This window comes from Penicillium cataractarum, assembly GCF_028827025.1.
Source record: "Penicillium cataractarum strain IBT 29864 chromosome Unknown utg000004l, whole genome shotgun sequence".
Lineage (NCBI taxonomy): Eukaryota > Fungi > Ascomycota > Eurotiomycetes > Eurotiales > Aspergillaceae > Penicillium > Penicillium cataractarum.
The window spans coordinates 406,525-423,499 of NW_026622740.1; the positions used below are offsets into that span (position 1 = coordinate 406,525).

At 51.4% G+C, this 16,975-nt stretch overlaps 6 protein-coding genes across 6 annotated transcripts; 3 read left to right on the plus strand and 3 right to left on the minus strand.

Moving 5' to 3' along the window:
* Positions 1-296: 296 nt before the first annotated feature.
* Positions 297-2,764, plus strand: N7496_004667 (uncharacterized protein; the record flags this gene model as incomplete). Its single annotated transcript, XM_056697596.1, has 2 exons — positions 297-833; positions 950-2,764. 2 exons carry the CDS (start codon positions 297-299, stop codon positions 2,762-2,764), a joined length of 2,352 nt encoding a protein of 783 aa, XP_056556121.1.
* Positions 2,765-4,074: 1,310 nt separating this feature from the next.
* On the plus strand, positions 4,075-4,964 carry N7496_004668 (uncharacterized protein; the record flags this gene model as incomplete). The annotated part of the gene is given in 2 exon segments (XM_056697597.1): positions 4,075-4,185; positions 4,203-4,964. The coding sequence occupies 2 exon segments, from the start codon at positions 4,075-4,077 to the stop codon at positions 4,962-4,964; spliced, it is 873 nt and encodes a 290-aa protein (XP_056556122.1).
* Positions 4,965-6,167: 1,203 nt separating this feature from the next.
* On the plus strand, positions 6,168-7,787 carry N7496_004669 (glycoside hydrolase family 43 protein; the record flags this gene model as incomplete). Its single annotated transcript, XM_056697598.1, has 1 exon — positions 6,168-7,787. One exon carries the CDS (start codon positions 6,168-6,170, stop codon positions 7,785-7,787), a length of 1,620 nt encoding a protein of 539 aa, XP_056556123.1.
* A 121-nt stretch (positions 7,788-7,908) lies between these two features.
* N7496_004670 (uncharacterized protein) lies at positions 7,909-9,660 on the minus strand (the record flags this gene model as incomplete). The annotated part of the gene is made up of 2 exons (XM_056697599.1): positions 7,909-8,073; positions 8,146-9,660. 2 exons carry the CDS (start codon positions 9,658-9,660, stop codon positions 7,909-7,911), a joined length of 1,680 nt encoding a protein of 559 aa, XP_056556124.1.
* Positions 9,661-11,487: 1,827 nt separating this feature from the next.
* N7496_004671 (amino acid transporter) lies at positions 11,488-13,378 on the minus strand (the record flags this gene model as incomplete). The annotated part of the gene is made up of 7 exons (XM_056697600.1): positions 11,488-11,519; positions 11,573-12,203; positions 12,256-12,373; positions 12,437-12,498; positions 12,551-13,017; positions 13,093-13,141; positions 13,202-13,378. The coding sequence occupies 7 exons, from the start codon at positions 13,376-13,378 to the stop codon at positions 11,488-11,490; spliced, it is 1,536 nt and encodes a 511-aa protein (XP_056556125.1).
* Positions 13,379-14,326: 948 nt separating this feature from the next.
* Positions 14,327-15,363, minus strand: N7496_004672 (phytanoyl-CoA dioxygenase family protein; the record flags this gene model as incomplete). The annotated part of the gene is made up of 2 exons (XM_056697601.1): positions 14,327-14,500; positions 14,557-15,363. The coding sequence occupies 2 exons, from the start codon at positions 15,361-15,363 to the stop codon at positions 14,327-14,329; spliced, it is 981 nt and encodes a 326-aa protein (XP_056556126.1).
* Between the last annotated feature and the right edge of the window lie 1,612 nt (positions 15,364-16,975).

The following is a 16,975-nucleotide window of genomic DNA, read 5'->3' on the forward strand; positions in this document are numbered from 1 at the left end:
GGGATACCTCCCCACTCGGAACTCCGCGGGCAGGATCGTGAACAACTGCTTATTCCCCTCAATGCTTCGGTGTAGTTTTCAGCGAGATCATGGTTGTTTCTCCCAGCGCACGATGGTTCTCTTTCTATTTTTCTATTTTTCTAAAACGGCATGGCAGGGGACCCTTGATACTTACCAACGCTCTGGTTCTAGGTGTTCTCTCGCCTTGGTGCTATTCAAGGCCCAGATCGCCAGGGCAGCTTCAATTAGTCCCGTACAGCAAATCTCTCCTCCTTTGAGCATCACCTCCTACCGCCATGTCTGCCACTTTTGACCGAACCTGGATATGGCATCCAGCTTTCCCTGAAAACCAACCGGACACGGCAGGCTTGTTGGTACATTTCCGGAGACAGTTCACACTCGGCATCGAGTCGCCCAAGTCGTTGAAGATTCACATCTCGGCTGATACGCGGTATAAGCTCTATGTCAACCAACAGCTAGTATCCTTTGGCCCCGTCAAGGGGGATCAGAGCATGTGGTTTTATGATGAGGTGGATATCGGTCCGTTCTTGCGGACTGGGGAGAATCACGTCGCAGTTCACGTCCTCCGGATCTTCTACGCGACCCAGTTTGCGCCTTCCTTCCCCCGTTTGCCTTCTGGTGGCCTGCGCGTCCTCGTGCCCGTCGACGAGGGCGAGTATTCCGAGCTCCTCCGCACGAGCGAGCAATGGGAGTCGGCTATCGATCCCTTCGCCAGCCTGCGCGTCGATGAGCCCGAGGACGTCTTCCTCCACACCTACGAGTCTCACCAGCGGCAACACGCCGAGAGCCCGCTCGACTGGAAACCCGCCAAAGTCCTGGAATTTAAAAACTCGACAGGCAACACTCCACCCTAGCACCTGTCCCCGCGCCTGATTCCGCCTCAGCAGATTCAACCCACGTGGTTCACCGAAATCCACAATGTGCACAGCGATGTGCCGCTCGAGACGTGGCGCGCTGTGCTCCTGGCCGGACCCCCGAGCAGGGTCGTGGCGCGGACGTGTGTCTGGCGCCAGGCTCCTGTCATCAGTTTGAGCTTGAGGTCGCCGCGCACACAACGGCGTTCCTGCGCGTCCGGTTCCTACGCCCTACCAGCGGCGGCAGCTCCATCCGGCTCACCTACGCTGAGAGTTACGAGGATGAGCCGGACCTCTACGTCGGAGTGCGGCGCAAGGCACACCGCCGCGACATGACAAAGCAGTTGATCGGCCCGCATGATAGTTACCAGCTCCAGGGGCCGACTAAAGGCATCGGCCCCGGTTACTTTGCGGATGAGGAAGTGACGGAGGTGTTCGCTCCGTTCCATTATCGCACCTTTCGGTTCATCAAGATCGACATCGCCGTTGAGGGTGCGGAGCTAGTCTTCCAGGGGATCGACGTCGACTCCTGCCACTATCCGCTGGATGTGCAGGCGCAGATCACGGCGGGCCCTGGGAACGCCACGGTCGACTCTCTGTGGACGACCAGCCTCCGGACGCTGGTGAACTGCATGCACGACTGCTACGAGGACTGCCCGTTCTACGAGCAGCTGCAGTACGCCATGGATACTCGTAGCTCGGCTCTGTTCACCTACTGTGTGTCAGGCGATGACCGACTGGCGCGCCAGGCGATCATCCAACTGTACAACTCCTTCCAGCCCCGGCTCGGCCTAACAGCAAGCCGGGCTCCCTCGCACCGGCAACAATTTATCCCGCACTTCTCCTTGTACTGGATCCGCTTGCTTAGCGATCACCTGGAGTATTTTGACGACCATGTCTTTCTTTCCCGCTTCCTGGCCGTGGTCGACGCCATCCTGACGTCCTTTGCTGCGCGCATCGATCCACACCTCGGGCTAGTGAAATGGGACATTCGACCGGGCATCTGGAACTATGTCGACTGGACAACCCAATGGAAGCCGTATGGCTGCCCGCCAGTCTGCGAGCGTACGGGTTTCTCCACCTTCACCAACGAGATCTACGCCTACGCCTTGAGTGCTGCTGCTACCCTCGCCGGTGCGCTCCAGCGGCCCGCGGTGGCCGACGAATACCGCGAAAGGGCCCGACATATTGCGGTGGCCGTGCGGAAGCATTGCTTTGATGGCGAATTCTTCACCGATAGCCTGGTCTCGGCCCAGGCCGACGACATGTTGACACCGCGCAGCCAGCACAGCCAGGTCTGGGCCGTGCTCGGCGGCGTGGTCCGCGGCGCGGAGGCACAGGAGCTGCTGCGCAAGAGCATTCGCCAGACTAAAGCGGGGAGTTTCGTGCAAGAATCGGTCGCTATGTCCTTCTATACGCTGCGAGCATTGAGCCTGGCCGGGGGCAGCCTGTACGATGACCACTTTCACGCGTTTTGGGAGCCGTGGCGCAGCCAGCTCGCTATGGGTGTCACGACATGGGTCGAAGATGGGGACGCTCAGCGCTCAGACTGCCACGCCTGGGGCAGCGCGCCGCTGTACGAGTTCACGGCCGAGGTCGCCGGGGTGCGGCCAGCGGCGGCTGGGTGGAAAGCCATCCAGGTACGGCCGCGGATTAATCTTTACACGGAACTGGACGCACGCCTGCCGCTTCGCATGGTGGATGGGAAGATAAGTGGCATGGTCTACGTCTCGTGGGCGCGCGGAGCCACTACGACGGATGTACGGGTCCGTATTAAGGTTGAGATGAGGAACGCTGCTCGGCCGGTGCCCGTGCATATCTACCTTCCTGGCCAGGAAATTGTTTTGGAAGTGGAAGGATCGGAGGTTTGTTTCTCTACTAATTTATAGAATTCTGTCGAGATATGATGTTTTATAGAATTTTTACTCCAGACATAGATGAAGGCACTGTTGGCAGAGGGAGTCAATAACTTTGTGAATTGTAAGCTCAGTATCAGGTAATCAAAATTGTGCATTGAGTATATAGAGTAGCATCTGGATTTTCGTGCAATCAACTCGCAAACTGGGAGAGTTAGCAGTGAGTATATAGAGTAGCATCTGGATTTTCGTGCAATCAACTCGCAAACTGGGAGAGTTAGCAGTAATTGCACGGCTGGTACCACGTGGCAAGACCCTCGATGGTGGAAGTGAGCGTGCCATTCGCGGTGAAGAAATTTACCAGCGCGTCGACGCCAACGCTGAAACCCCCTTCACTGGTGACTTTATACCCAGTTTCCTCCGGGCCGGTCGAACTAATGTTCGAGAACCAATCTAGTACGGTAAAGGTCAGATTAAGTTGATTGCTGGTGACCTTTTCGAACCCAGACAAGACGTTCAGCCCGTCGTCGCTGAAATCATGGTACCCCACCGCCACCGACTGGATCGCGGCCGCCTCGGCCGGGTTATGCGCGATCGACACGGCCGCATGTCCGTTATGCTGGCCATAGAGCGTGTAGTTGCCCTCAGGGATGATAGGTAAACTGGGAATTTCCATCCCTGGCGTGTACGGTAGTCCCCACGGCACGTAGTCCGAGATCTCTAGCTGCGGCGGGTCAACAAGGGCGAGTGGTGTGCGGGCGGTGAAGGTCGCCATCATCACCCGTGCTTGTCGGCCGTCTGGATACGGCGATATCTCACAGGGCAACGGGTTCGTACCTCCACAGGCCGGAGGAATCGACAGCCACTGATAGTAGGAAACGCGGGTGCCATCCAGGCTCCAGCGCGGATCTGCGCCGGCATTCCAGTTGGGATCGTTGACGGCACCTGAGCTGCCGTTGCCCGCCTCGTTTATCTTCTGCCCAAAGTACAGGCCGCGGTCGCCGGCATAGTCTAGCAGCCATGGCTCGAAAAAGCGGCGGTTGCCATTATTGCGCACAGAAGACACTGTGGCCGTCGCTACGATGTCGATGATCGGGGGCACGTTACGAATCGCCGACATAAACATCATTCTCTGTGTGTCGCGCGTGTCGAGGACAACCTGCCAGGCATTGTCCGGGGATACGCTGATAGGGTCAGCGTACTCTGGGTGAGCTGTGATCCGTCGCACGGCGCCTGTGGCCAGACTGACCGCGAAGAGGTCGATGTTGCAGGATTCCCAAGGGGAGCCAACATAGGTGATCTCCGTCCCGGTGCCCGTCCACCCGCGTAGCTCACCTACGGAGATGGCAGACCTGTTGATGAAGAGCTCGCGGCCATCCTCCGACACCGAGAGAGGTTGCGGGAGGTACGGGTTGCTGACCACCGTGACGTTGACGAGGTCGTATCGCAATGCTGTCACATTAAATGATAGCCGTGCGATTCCGTTTATTTGTCCGAGCGTGCCGCTGCTGCTCTCGGTGAAACTGTTCCATGTGATGTGCTGGTTATCCGGGTGCAGCCGTATCTCGCGCAGGCTCATCCCCGCGGTGGTGCCGTCGTCCAGAAAGAGCGGGTAGATGTGCGTCTTGTTGGGCGTGCACACGTCACTTCCCAGTACGGCGGCGCCGCAGTCGATGATGTTAATGCCCGAGAGAGCGCGTCGGCCGTCAAAGAATGTCTGCGGGTACGAGGCCAGATCGCCCATCACGCCGACCCTATTGGCGGCCGGCACGCCGCATGTCAGACACTTCCATCCGTCGCCGTTAGAGAAGGTGGTTCCGTCCGCCTTGAGCAGGATGACTTGGGTCCCGTTGAATATGCTGGCGGGATTGGGCGGGAGCGGGGCGCCAACATATGTGACCGTCGCCAGGACATTGAGCCCGTCGGAGGTGAAGTCGCCACTTTCCGAGCCCATCGGCGCGATGCACCCGGTGCCGTGCGGGTTGACCAGCGTGGTGCACGCACCGGGGCTGGTATCGGCCAAGGCTGGGGGAAGGGGCAGCTCAACGACCTCGATGGGCTCGGGGAGGGGCGGCGGAGGATATGTTGTGCTGATCGTCCCTCCGCTGGCGAAGCGGTCGAGAATGCACAAGGTAACCGCAAAGACCTTCAAGAGGGCCGTCATCCTTTATCGGCAATTGGCACAGACGTCTCTACTGAAAGTTGCTGGTTTCTCCAAGAGGAAGGATCTTGAATGATAGTCACAAAAGACTCTCGTAGTTGAAGATGCCGCTATTTATGCTGATTTTTCCTTTAAGAGGGTCCCCCGACATCTCCACAGAACGCTTTGGGCAACAGAAAACGGTCAATTTCTCCGCAGAAAACGTCTACATATAAAGAGCCAATTAGTGAGTCTGTTGACTCGACACACGGAGTGCCCGACGGGGGAGGCTAACAGTCCCCGTGGGGCAAAGGACAAGCGGAATTGGAAAAAAAATAATGCAGGAAAAATGTGGGGGTTCTGCACCATTCCTGCATCAATGCCAGGGAGTATTTAGATTTTGCAAATATTAGGATAGTCGTATGTTAATACCCTTTTATGCTACGTCACTTGTTTCCTAGTAAGCCCTCTACAACAGAATCCTAAATTCTAGCTACTTTCTATATATTGACCAAATTTCTATATATTTTTTTATTATTATCTATTTACGGGTAGGTCTATAAAGGTGTTGAGTTTAGATAGTATAATGAACACTTTACTGAGATGCAGGGGCTCGTTACTAATAAAGACTATCAGATTCAGGGATAATTCGTTAACAGTTAATAAGCACTTAGAAATCGAACATGTATTGAAATATTGGAAGTTTTGCGCTCTGCTATTGAGCTAACATGAGTCGAATATACAGGAATTTGTGTATTTATTTCAGAGTAATCAACTTTATTCTTAAGTGGTATACAAGCAGAAACTGAATAATGTAAACAGTCTATTATGAAAGCTGCATAAATACCAAGTGCGTAACGGAATTGAAATCGCTTAATGTAATTAACATATAATGAAGATGTGTTATATTTCTTTCATTGAAAGGAGTAAAGACTGATAAGCCTCAGTTCAGGCGTGTGGCCCCTAGTACAATACATTCCGCGGACTGGATGTCTAAATAGGGTAGAACCGCAAAAGCTTGATCATCCCGATCTCTGCCAATCAGGCCTCCACTAATCGGCGGTAAGTCTATTTTGTCATTTTACAGGTCATGATTGGTGGAGCCAAGCTATAGCATCAATCCTCTCCGCGGAGTACAAAGTGGGCCCATAATATGGTCGGCCGGGTTGTGTTGTTGGTACACACCATCGATTTATAGCTGTCTACCACCTTGCTTCTCACAACACTAGACTCCTAGCAGACCAAGCAACGCAGCAGTGGTATCCTCGGTGTTCTCTTCTAAAGTCTACTGCCAACATGCCTCTGGTGCGCAATCCCATCCTGCCAGGGTTTCACCCCGACCCATCCATCGTCCGAGTGGGTGAGAACTACTACCTTGCCACCTCTACCTTTCAGTGGTTCCCCGGCGTACAAATTCATATATCCACCGACCTGGCCAACTGGGAGCTGGTATGCCGTCCGCTGAGCCGCAGGAGCCAGCTCGACATGCGCGGCCATCCGGACGGAGGCGGCATCTGGGCCCCTTGCCTCAGCCACGATGGCGAGCGCTTCTGGCTGGTGTACACCGACGTCACTCGCAAGGAGGGCTCCTTCAAGGACACACACAACTATATAGTCAGCGCGCCGGAAATTACCGGCCCTTGGTCAGATCCCATCCATGTCAACTCGTCCGGGTTTGATCCCTCGCTGTTCCACGACGATGACGGTCGCAAGTTCTTCATCAATATGCTTTGGGACCATCGCCGCCGCCCGCAGCTATTTGCGGGAATTGTGCTGCAAGAATTCGATGCATCGACCGGCCGACTGGTCGGAACCCGGAAGAACATCTTCCAGGGTACGAAGTTGCAGTATACCGAAGGACCGCATCTGTACAGACGCAACGGATGGTACTATCTGCTGACCGCGGAAGGCGGGACCCAGTATAACCACGCCTGTACGCTCGCGCGTGCGCGGGATATTTGTGACCCATACGAGGTGCATCCGCAAGAATATATATTGACCTCCAAGGACACCCCGCTGGCGGCTCTGCAGCGTGCGGGTCATGGCGACCTCGTCACCACCCCCACGGGGGAGCACTATCTCGTCCATCTCACGAGCCGGCCGGTCACGGCGCGCCGCCGATGCATCCTCGGACGAGAGACTGCTATCCAGGCGGCATACTGGGGCGACGATGACTGGCTGTACGTGAAAGACGGGCCGGTACCTTCCCTCTACGTGGACTTGCCTAGAGCGAGGGACGAGGCAGCATACTGGGCAACGCAACACTACGTTTTCAAGGCGGGCCATGAGCTGCACCAAGACTTCCAGTGGCTGAGGACACCAGAGCCGGACCGCATTTTCTCCATCGACCCGGACGACGGCGGGCTCACTCTAATAGGCCGCGAGTCGATCGGATCGTGGAGCGAGCAAGCGTTGGTCGCTCGCCGGCAGATGCATTTCTCGTTCAACGCCGAGACCGTCCTCAGTTTCAGCCCGATAGACGAGCGGCAGTTCGCCGGTCTCACCGCGTACTACGCACGATTTAACTTTTTCTACCTAACTGTGACCGCACACTCGGATGGGCAGAGGGAACTACTCATCATGAGCTCGCAGGCGTCGTTTCCATATGGTGACCTCGATCTTGAACATCTTTCCGAGCCCGTGCGCATCCCCAACGAAGGTAAGGTGCGTCTCGCGCTGACGATAAGTGGAAATCAACTGCAGTTTTTCTATGCAATGGAGGGGGAGAAAGAGACGAAAAAGATCGGGCCTGTATTTGATGCTTCGATACTATCAGATGAATGTGGAGGCCCAGGAAGCTTCACTGGGGCATTTGTTGGTATGGCGTGCTCTGACCTGAACGGAACCCATATTCAGGCGAGGTTTGACTACTTTACGTACCAGCCTGTACATGATGAGAGCAATGTTTCGAATTGAATACAGTGCATTCCGTGTATTTGAACCAGCCCCACCTAATGTAATTGACGGATGAGGGATCTCGGGAGAGCTATCCGCAGTGAGTGCAGGCGCTTTAATGCCGGCTATGAGCAATCATACATCACATAGGACCTGTTGCGAGCTCGTTGGATGCCTTGGAGTCGAGCCTTGTCAGGAAATCCAGCAGCTGGTCAAATTGGAACCGGGCCATTTTCTGAACCGTTTCGTTATTGGCATTATGGACAAGCTCCAGCAAGGTACTGCCCACACGACGAATGCGCTCCACCTTGGCAAGACAATATGATTAGCACTGGGAAAGATGAATGGGCGCTATCTAGGGATAGATGGCGGAACTTACCGCGGTTTCCCCCTGGACCTTGAAGCAAATAAACGGCACGATCTGCATTTCGTGCAGGAAATCCTGGGAAATTTCGGTTTTCCGTATCGCCCACGCCAGAGAAGAGTTATCGAGGCCCATGATAACGGTACACTGATGGTCGATGCAGGTCTGCAGGATAACCAGCTTCATGCAGTGGAACGCGGTCATGATGTTGCTCCTCTGCGTCCAGAAACATGTGCTGTGGAAAGCAGCCACTTTGTCGTCGGTGACGCCCTCGACATGGCCCGGTTGACGTAACCAATCTGGGAGCCGGCCGGCCAGCCCCGTGAAGAGCAGATAGGCTTCAGTGAGATGTGCCAGCGCGAGGCCCTCTTCGGCAGGTGACACCAAGCCTTGCTTGATGCGCAGGGAAAGTGCTCGAATTTCGGCGATCAGGTCGGCTGCGGCAGACCAGATGCGTCGTTTGAGATGGAATCCAATGAAGATTCGGCGTTCCAAGGTGCGTTGATTGTTCGTGTCTTTGCTCTGATCGAGCATCGGCCCCTCATCGTCACTGTTCTCGAGCAGGCTGAACTCGCAGCTGAAGAACATTTCGTTAAGGATCGGTGGCCGTGTTTCTAGCACAATTGCCGTCTTGTCCGCCAGAAACAGCAGCCAGAACATCGCGCGCAGTAGGTTCGACTCGAGTTTGAGGTCCCGCTGCACGGCATTTTCGTTGTACAGCCGGAGTCGTTGGGCAAGGTATGCGGCTTCGGCATGGTAGTGGTGAGAGGTGCCCACCCGGCCTGTCCGATTGTGCATGGCAGCCGAATACCACATCCGGATAGCCAACGAGGTCGAGTTCGGGTGTTCCAGGTCGTATTCCTCGTAGAGCTGGAGTGTCGCACGCGACGCGAGCAGGAATAGCCGCGAGAGCTGTATCATTTGGGCCAGCCGACTTTCCGACATGACCGCCGTGACAAAGGCGCAGAACGCGGTAATCAGCGTAAACCTGCGCAGACATTCGACCTGGTGCTGTGTGTCGTAGGTCGATGACGCGAGTTTGGCGAGCGTGGAATGGCCCTCATGTGCCAGCAATGTCGCCGCGTCATGAAGCGTCGGCTCGTGGGCGATTGGCGTGTTCGGAAACAGGTACTGGAAGAAGTAGTCGATACATTTATTTACCAGGTCCGCGATAGACTCTGGAGCGAGGATGGCGTCAACCTCGGCAACCAGATGGGCGTGGATATGCCCGGGATCGTGGTGGAAGCTGCTCACGCTAGACGCGCCACCTCTGCTTCCGGGATCCAAGATCAGGGCGCTTCCAGGCTCAAGTCTAGGAGCAGTAGTGGAATCGGCAGCGTGCAGCGCGAGATCCTGAACGTTTTCAGGTGTCGCAGCGGCCACAATGCCTCGGACAGCTAGGCGCTGCCGCCTCGGCGAGCCACGGAAGACGCAGCGAAGGCCGGAGATGCCGCAGTTGGCACACGGCTCCACTCCGTCGCATTTGACTTTGCGTCGACGGCAGGCGTCGCAGGCGTGCGATGGGGGCATTGATGCATCAAACAGGCACACAGCGACTGGCAGGGTTTATTCGAGGATGCTGGCAACTCCTGCAAATTATTATCTATCCCGCGGAGTGGTAAATTCGAGGGCCTGTGGGGTAGTGGGCTTTGTACCTCCTGATTGGTCCCCGCATCCTGAAAGTGGGACCCTCGTTAGTTTGTTAGGCGGGGCAGGGGGACTGCCTTATATAACTAGCCTATAACTAACTAACCTAGTTAATTGTATACACTGACTAATAAAAGATTCTTAGTTACTTTATAAGAGATTCTATTTTGAATAGTATGAAAATAATGCGAATAATAAATAAATCAAGGATTGGCTATTGAGAGTGCTATGCGGCTATGCGGCATTTAACATGTTCTTTTAGCGTTGATCTCGGGCTTCGCTATTGAATTACACCGACTCGGTAGACTAAGAACCACAAAGACCGTATACTTGTCGTTCTCTGTTTTGTTAACATGTGACCACTCAGCATAGCTCAAATCTAGGATGCTTAATAATGTAACCCATGCCCGGTCAAGCGAGCGGTGCAAGCTGTATCCGTATTAAAGGAACTAGAATTGAATCTTTGTAAGGGGCCGGTTAATATGAGAGTAATCTAATGTAACCTGGAATTTTTGAAAGATGCTCTAATGAATACGCAATGTGTGTTAATTTTAAGTGAAACTATAGCCTAAATAAATCTTTCTTGTAATAACGTAATTCGTAACAGAGTGGATCACATACTCCTATTACACAGTTTTCAAGACAGATCATATCAACTATAAGTCTATTACTATTGAACTAGCGATTCTTACATTAACCAATCGCTATAGCGGATTGCTTCATATGCAATACTACTATATTATCTTTAACAAGATAAATTAGCTGCTAGGTTAGCTATAGGCCATCTATTGGGTTTTATGCTCAGCATGCTTAACCATTATACGCTAACCGGGTTTCAGTTCCCCAGGTGATCAGCTGGATCAGGCACCCGATCACCTCATGGGCTTTAGTAGTAATTATATGTGATCAGGTGGGATTCAGTAGGATTAGGAGAGGCAATCTTTGATCCAAGGTAAGGTTACTCTAGGAGTCACTCTCGCCAATAAACTTCTCCTAGAATGGAGAAGAAAATTAATGTCGTGAATCTTGTATGTTGTTCATTCTTTTTTAAGCTTCCAGATTAAACCAGTAATAAATTCGAGAAGGTTCTACTATATACTATAGGGGATCAATAGCCAGCCCTCCGTAGTTCATGAATTCAAGTCGAGTTCGTTGGGGTCAGTTGCTTTTGTTGATATTCGCGGAACATAAGATAGTTAACTACTGTCCGGGTTTGAAGTGACGTAAGCAGGTCGGTTTGCCAGTGTAGTCGTCTTTAACCTGGAGCTAGGTTCATTCTGAATTGCTAGTATTCTCTAAAATCTGGGGATTGAGAATGTGATTGGCATTATTGAGGTTATCGTAACATGATGTAAGGAACGGCTACGAAATACCCCCAAAAATGCCCCGTAGCATGCTTTTGTGGCACAGAAAACATCCCTAAACGGTATACCTATCAGTAATTTAACCTCCTCACCTCCCACATAGTCGGTTGTGTCAACAATTATCAAGAAATAAATTCGATATGGAGAAAATCCCGCACGTCAGAAATTCGAAGCGAACTAACACTTACGTGGCAGTGAGATGGTGAGAAAGTACAGACAGGTATGTATATTCTTTCCCGTGGCCTCCACTCCAGCATCTAATCCGGCATGATACAAAGAGGAATTTACAACCGGACAGCTTATGTTTTCCCATGGAATTGCCGACAAATGCCCACTCCCATGGAGCTCAGCTAAGCACTGCTCGTGGCCCAGTGAATGCTGCGGAAATGACTTAGCACGAAGCCCTAGAAATCGCATAATGAAGAACTTACTTTTCCTGCCACAAACCCCATAGTAGAGCATACTCAAGGCCATGAAACCACAAAACACCACAATCGCGTAGTTCATGCTCTCTTCAGTAGCAGGCAAAACTGTTGGCATACTGAAAAGTATCATCTGAAAAGCAATCCAAGCGAGGGCAATGATGTTGAGGACTAATCCAAATCTTTTCCCACATGTCCAAGCAGCAGTATTGACCTCAGACCGTTTGTAGTAAAGGGATAATGCAATGGGGATTGCATAAGAGACTGCTAGAGACACAACTTCGACAGATACAAAGGCCAGGAAGGCTGATGAACTGACAATATTGATGAGTCCTAAGAGCATCTCAACAACGGTAGTAAGGCCGATAGCCAATATAGGAGTTTCGCGCTGCCTATTGACTTTTGCCCACACACTTGACAGCGGGATCCCTTGATCCCTAGCAAACGCCCAGGTGCATCGACTCGCAGCGACAGTAACGCTGATGCTACAGAAGCATGCAATGCAGAGCACAAAAAATGTCAGCACCATTCCGCCTCCTGGTGATCCCATAACGGCACCAAAAATGTAAGGAAGAGCCTGACCATTGCTTCCTGTAATTATGTCGTTTAATGGAGGCAAGGTGGCACATATTGGGAGTATCTGTTACAGGTTATCAGCAATATAAGATGCATAAAGGTGAGGAATGACCTACAAATAAAAGACCAGCAAGCCCACCAACCGGTATTGAGAGGCTTAATGCTTTGGGAAGTTTGACGTGCGGATTATCACACTCTTCCGCCATGGAAGATATCAGTCCAATTGAGGAAAACCTTCTTCTTGTCAGCGCGAGCTCTTTCCCATGTTCTGAGCAAATGCCTCACGCGTAAACTGACGGAAGAATCCCAATCCAGAAGGAAAAGCTTCCCCAACCACTCAAAGTCTTGTCATAGTAGCCCTTCAAGCCCGTCAGTATCCCCAAGTCTGGAAAAAAGATTATGGCATATTACCAAAGTGTCACCAATTGAGTGTCTACCGGCCTTAGCTTTTGTTGATAGGCAGATAAGCGTAATCATGATGGTGGCGATGGTGAATACGGCACAGACGGCATCGACTATTGGCAGGGAGCGATTTCCGAACGAGCATGCGAGAAAAGTTGCGAGACAAACACCATAAAGAATTAAGAGCAGTTGCCAGGGCTCAGCAGCCCATTCCGGAAGGTACAGGCTGATTGCCGCAGAGATCAGCGATGCAAATCCAAAATTGACAGAGAGTGTGATAGTCCAGTTGCCTATCAGCCACGTCCAACCAGTGAAAAATGCTACTATTACTCTTCTTTTTGGGTCAGTGAGCTGGAATGCCCAGAAATACGGACCTCCAGAGACTGCATACCGCGAAATCAGCTCGACAAGCGAAATAGCCACGCATTGTTGAGTAAAGAGCACGATGATCAATCCAAGGAACATGGGTAGTTGACCTACAGAATCATCCACGGTCAGTTCAACTACCATGACTTGTACAGTTACCATGACTTGGTATCTGCACAGCATACCTCCGCCATAAATAGCACTAATTAATGGTGAGCCGAATCCAAAAGGAATCTGATTGCCATATTAGTTAACAACCGAGCACTGCTTATGTTTCACGTAGGCGGAATTTACAGCGGATATTGCCAAGGATTGAAACAACAAGGTCCACAGAGATCGATTGCGGTGTAGCTCAGACATGTAGCCAGCCTCGAGCAGTGCCAGGTTGTTGATATGCAACGTGTCTCCAACATCTCCAACATGGTCGCCGTCACAAAGCTCTGTGGGAGGCTTCTCAATTGGTGCCTCCATCATGGACGTGTGTGTACTAAAAGCGGGAGAAGAATGTATTCTAGATGATGCATGCCTATCACTTATATCTTTCTAATGCTTCCATTTGAAGACGTGTTATCGCCAGAGCATCCATCTTCGCCCAATTTGTTATCATATCGAAGGCGAGATCTGCATCACATCTAGCTCCAGACTTAACCCCACGCAAAGCTCCATAGGTGAAGCACTCTTCTCTCCTGGGATCTAGACTTGTTAGAGCCCTCGAATGGGACATAGGGAACATCGAACATTACTGATTGGTCAAATCACAATGGGGATCTTTGATATGCGACAGAATTCTCTCCTTACTGCACGGCAGATCTAATATGGTACCGATAAGAGGATACTCTTATCGGCGAGAGATAACCCAAGCGCGTTTATCTCCCTAGCCTCCGGTCCGACCGGCGCTGACAGTCGCCATTGGCTACTTACGGGCACATACGTTCAACATACATTTCAAGTAGGTAATCCACCCGTGCTGTGGAAAGCTGCTTGTCTCCAACCCTTGATCAGTGACTTTAACTCCCAAGCAAACCACTAGTAGTATTAAGTTCTTGTTGATCTAGCTCCTTGAATGATCAAACTTCTATCAAACGCCTCACGACGACAGTTTTTATGTACCTGTCTTCCGCCATTTCTCTTGAGCTGGATTTCACAGATGACGCGTAGCATACCGTTCGTTGCAAAAGGGTCAAAATTCAAGGATATTACTATCGACAAACCTCAGAAGTGCAGGGGGGAGATCACGCCTCCGAAAATATGTAGTCATGCTGGTACGAAGACTAGCCTTTTACGTCCAAAAAGGTGGAGGTGGGCAAAAATGAAAATCGTAGCGTAAATTTAGCCTTCTAAAGATGATCCTATTAATCAAAATTGATGCTAACTACAACTAGACCGTCAATACTTTATGCACAAAATCCCCCCTTAGTATCAAAAGAGATCTCCATCCAGATATTCCCCGGGCTCCAGAAGCAAAGCTCGTGGATCTTTGAGGTCAACCCACCCGCCAAAGGGACTAGAAACAGTGTATCCAATCATCTTCTGCATTTCAACTGGGTATCTCTTCACACTCTCGAGCGAATTAGCGAGGTATTGGTTCTCTTCCTGTTTGTTGTGTCAGAGGTAGATAATCTTCTTGCGTGCGGAAGAAGGAGAAATACCTGTCTGAGAAAGCCTTTGGTCATAAAGCAGGAGAGGACAAGTCGCTCCTCGTCAGTGGTGGTGTTTGCACTGCCTCCGTGGAAACAACTGGCGAGCATGATGAAGCCATCACCGGGTTCGAGTTCGGCATAGTAGGTCAGATCTTCGTTTGGCGGGGTGGTCTTCGCCCACAGATGGCTTCGGGGGATAAATCTGGTAGCCCCATTGGCCTTGGTTGTCTTTTTACCTGCCACGAAAAACCCAATGTTGGTGTCACGGCCAATCGTGTAGTCTTCGTGCGAAGCAAGCTCGGCCAACTCGTTATGGAATATCATGTCGTCGCGGTGAAGTTCCTGGCGTCTTGCGCCGGGACCAATACTGAAGACAATAGTGTTATTCAGTTGTGGCTTCGAAACACTGGTTTCGAGCGTCTGGCCCAGCCAGCTTTCGTGAGTAGATGTCAAAAGGGTATCGCACACATCCCGGTACAGACGGTTTCCAGGGATTAGATCAGTGAAAATTTTAGACTTCTCGACCAAACCCATAACCCGCCGAGTCTCGGGAGGGAAAAAGTCACCTTTCCAAGGACAGTCCTTTTCGATCCAAGGTCGAATGTCGTTCTCAATGAGGGCTAATTGGTCGGTATTAAGAATTCCGCGTACTACACACCCTCCGTTTTTGATCAATGATGCGACAAGCTCAGGTGCGGTCACAGTACTGGCATCGAAGGCATCGATAACGGCAGCCTTAGAATCCTCAGCAAGGTGCTTTGGAAAGTCGCTGGTCGGCGCATCGGGGGCAGTCATAGGGGTTTGGGCTTGAGACATGAAGATTGTTCGCTTTGAGTAAAAAGACTTGAAACGAGAAAAAAAAATAAATACGGACAGAGAGAAATACAAGTGGGTGATGAAAGTAGCATGCGTGCCGCTAATAAATATAGGAGCAGGAAAGACAATCTTCTGGATACATCTTGTTTCGGAGAAAATGGAGCAGGCCCACTCCTAAGCGCATTTATCTGTCGAGGCAGCCTCTATCCGTCCATCAAAATAGAAGCCGCGGGGAAAATGATACCGAAATATGGTTCATGGTGACCGACCGAGCTGGCGCTGACTAACAATAAGTAGGATTCCCTAAAGTGGAAATCGAATCTGGTACTAATCTAACCAATAATTTCGCTGTTGGATTGGTCCTCCACTGCCTCCGATAAGCGCGCTTCCAGGTTTCTCAATGATACCGGCCACCCAATGAGACCCATCTGCCACCGCAAACTGCTTTGTGCGTCATTCTTGACCCTCCCCACCGCGATATCGGTCTCTCGATAAAATCCCTAATTTTGTGGTTTCATATCATCCTATTCCTAGAGATATGGCTGAAACGCAGAGACGGACTCGTGATGGTTGTATTGTCTGTCGGCGACGGCGAAAACGTTGCGATCTCCAAAAACCGACATGCGGAGGTTGCAAGCGAAATGTCTTGCTCTGTAGGTGGGCCTCGACAGCAAATCCGGACGATCAATCGCCAGTTGAGGCCGAAGCTCTGATCCCTACCCCCGGAATTTACGCCTTCAGGTGACTCGTATGGGTTTTGGCGTTGCTAGCCATGTTCTCAAGGCCCCAATCTCCTCTCTACTCTACGAACATTATTTGCATGAGACCGGGAATGCCATATCTGCTCGCCGAGGGCCACTCAACTCCTTCACTCGACTTCTCCCTCGCCTTGCTATGTGCTATCCGAACACGGTGTTACAGAGTCTCCTTGCTCTGAGTGGGGTACACTATGGCAGCCGTGTATCCAATGTTGAAGTCAATACTATGACGTTTACTCACCTAGGCGTTGCTCTACGATCATTAAAGCATAGCTTAACAGCTTTTGTTAGCACCCAGATCCATAGCGACAGCCTTCAACTGCTAGTCACTACGCTAATTCTATGCTTCCTCGAGGTAATATTACTCTTTTTCCTTCGCATACCGCTACTAACTCGTTTCTCAAAGACAATCAGGGCCGATGAAGATGGTAACTTTGTACATCATCTGAAAGCGGCAGATGTACTTTTCAATCGACTGAAAACTTCACGGGGGCAAATACCCGTCGACGAGGAAGTATTAGACTTTCTGACCGAATTCTATGCCTATATCAAGAGCATCTCGGTTTTAGCCGGACCATCCATCTCACATGCTTCATCCTCGAATTTTATTGAATCAGCAACCCCTCTGCTCGTTGGTCAACATAGCCCAGGAATTCTCGTCGGCTGCGCATACGAATTGTTTAATTTAGTTCCGCAAATTGAGGCCCTGTTAACCCGAAGGTGGAATTACCCAGAGACCACACCAAAACACGAATTAGATGCAGCATGGTGCCGATATTATACTATATTACACGCCCGTTTGTCTTCCTGGCAGCCTCCGGAATGCTCTTCGACAGAATTTGCTTTGGGTGGTT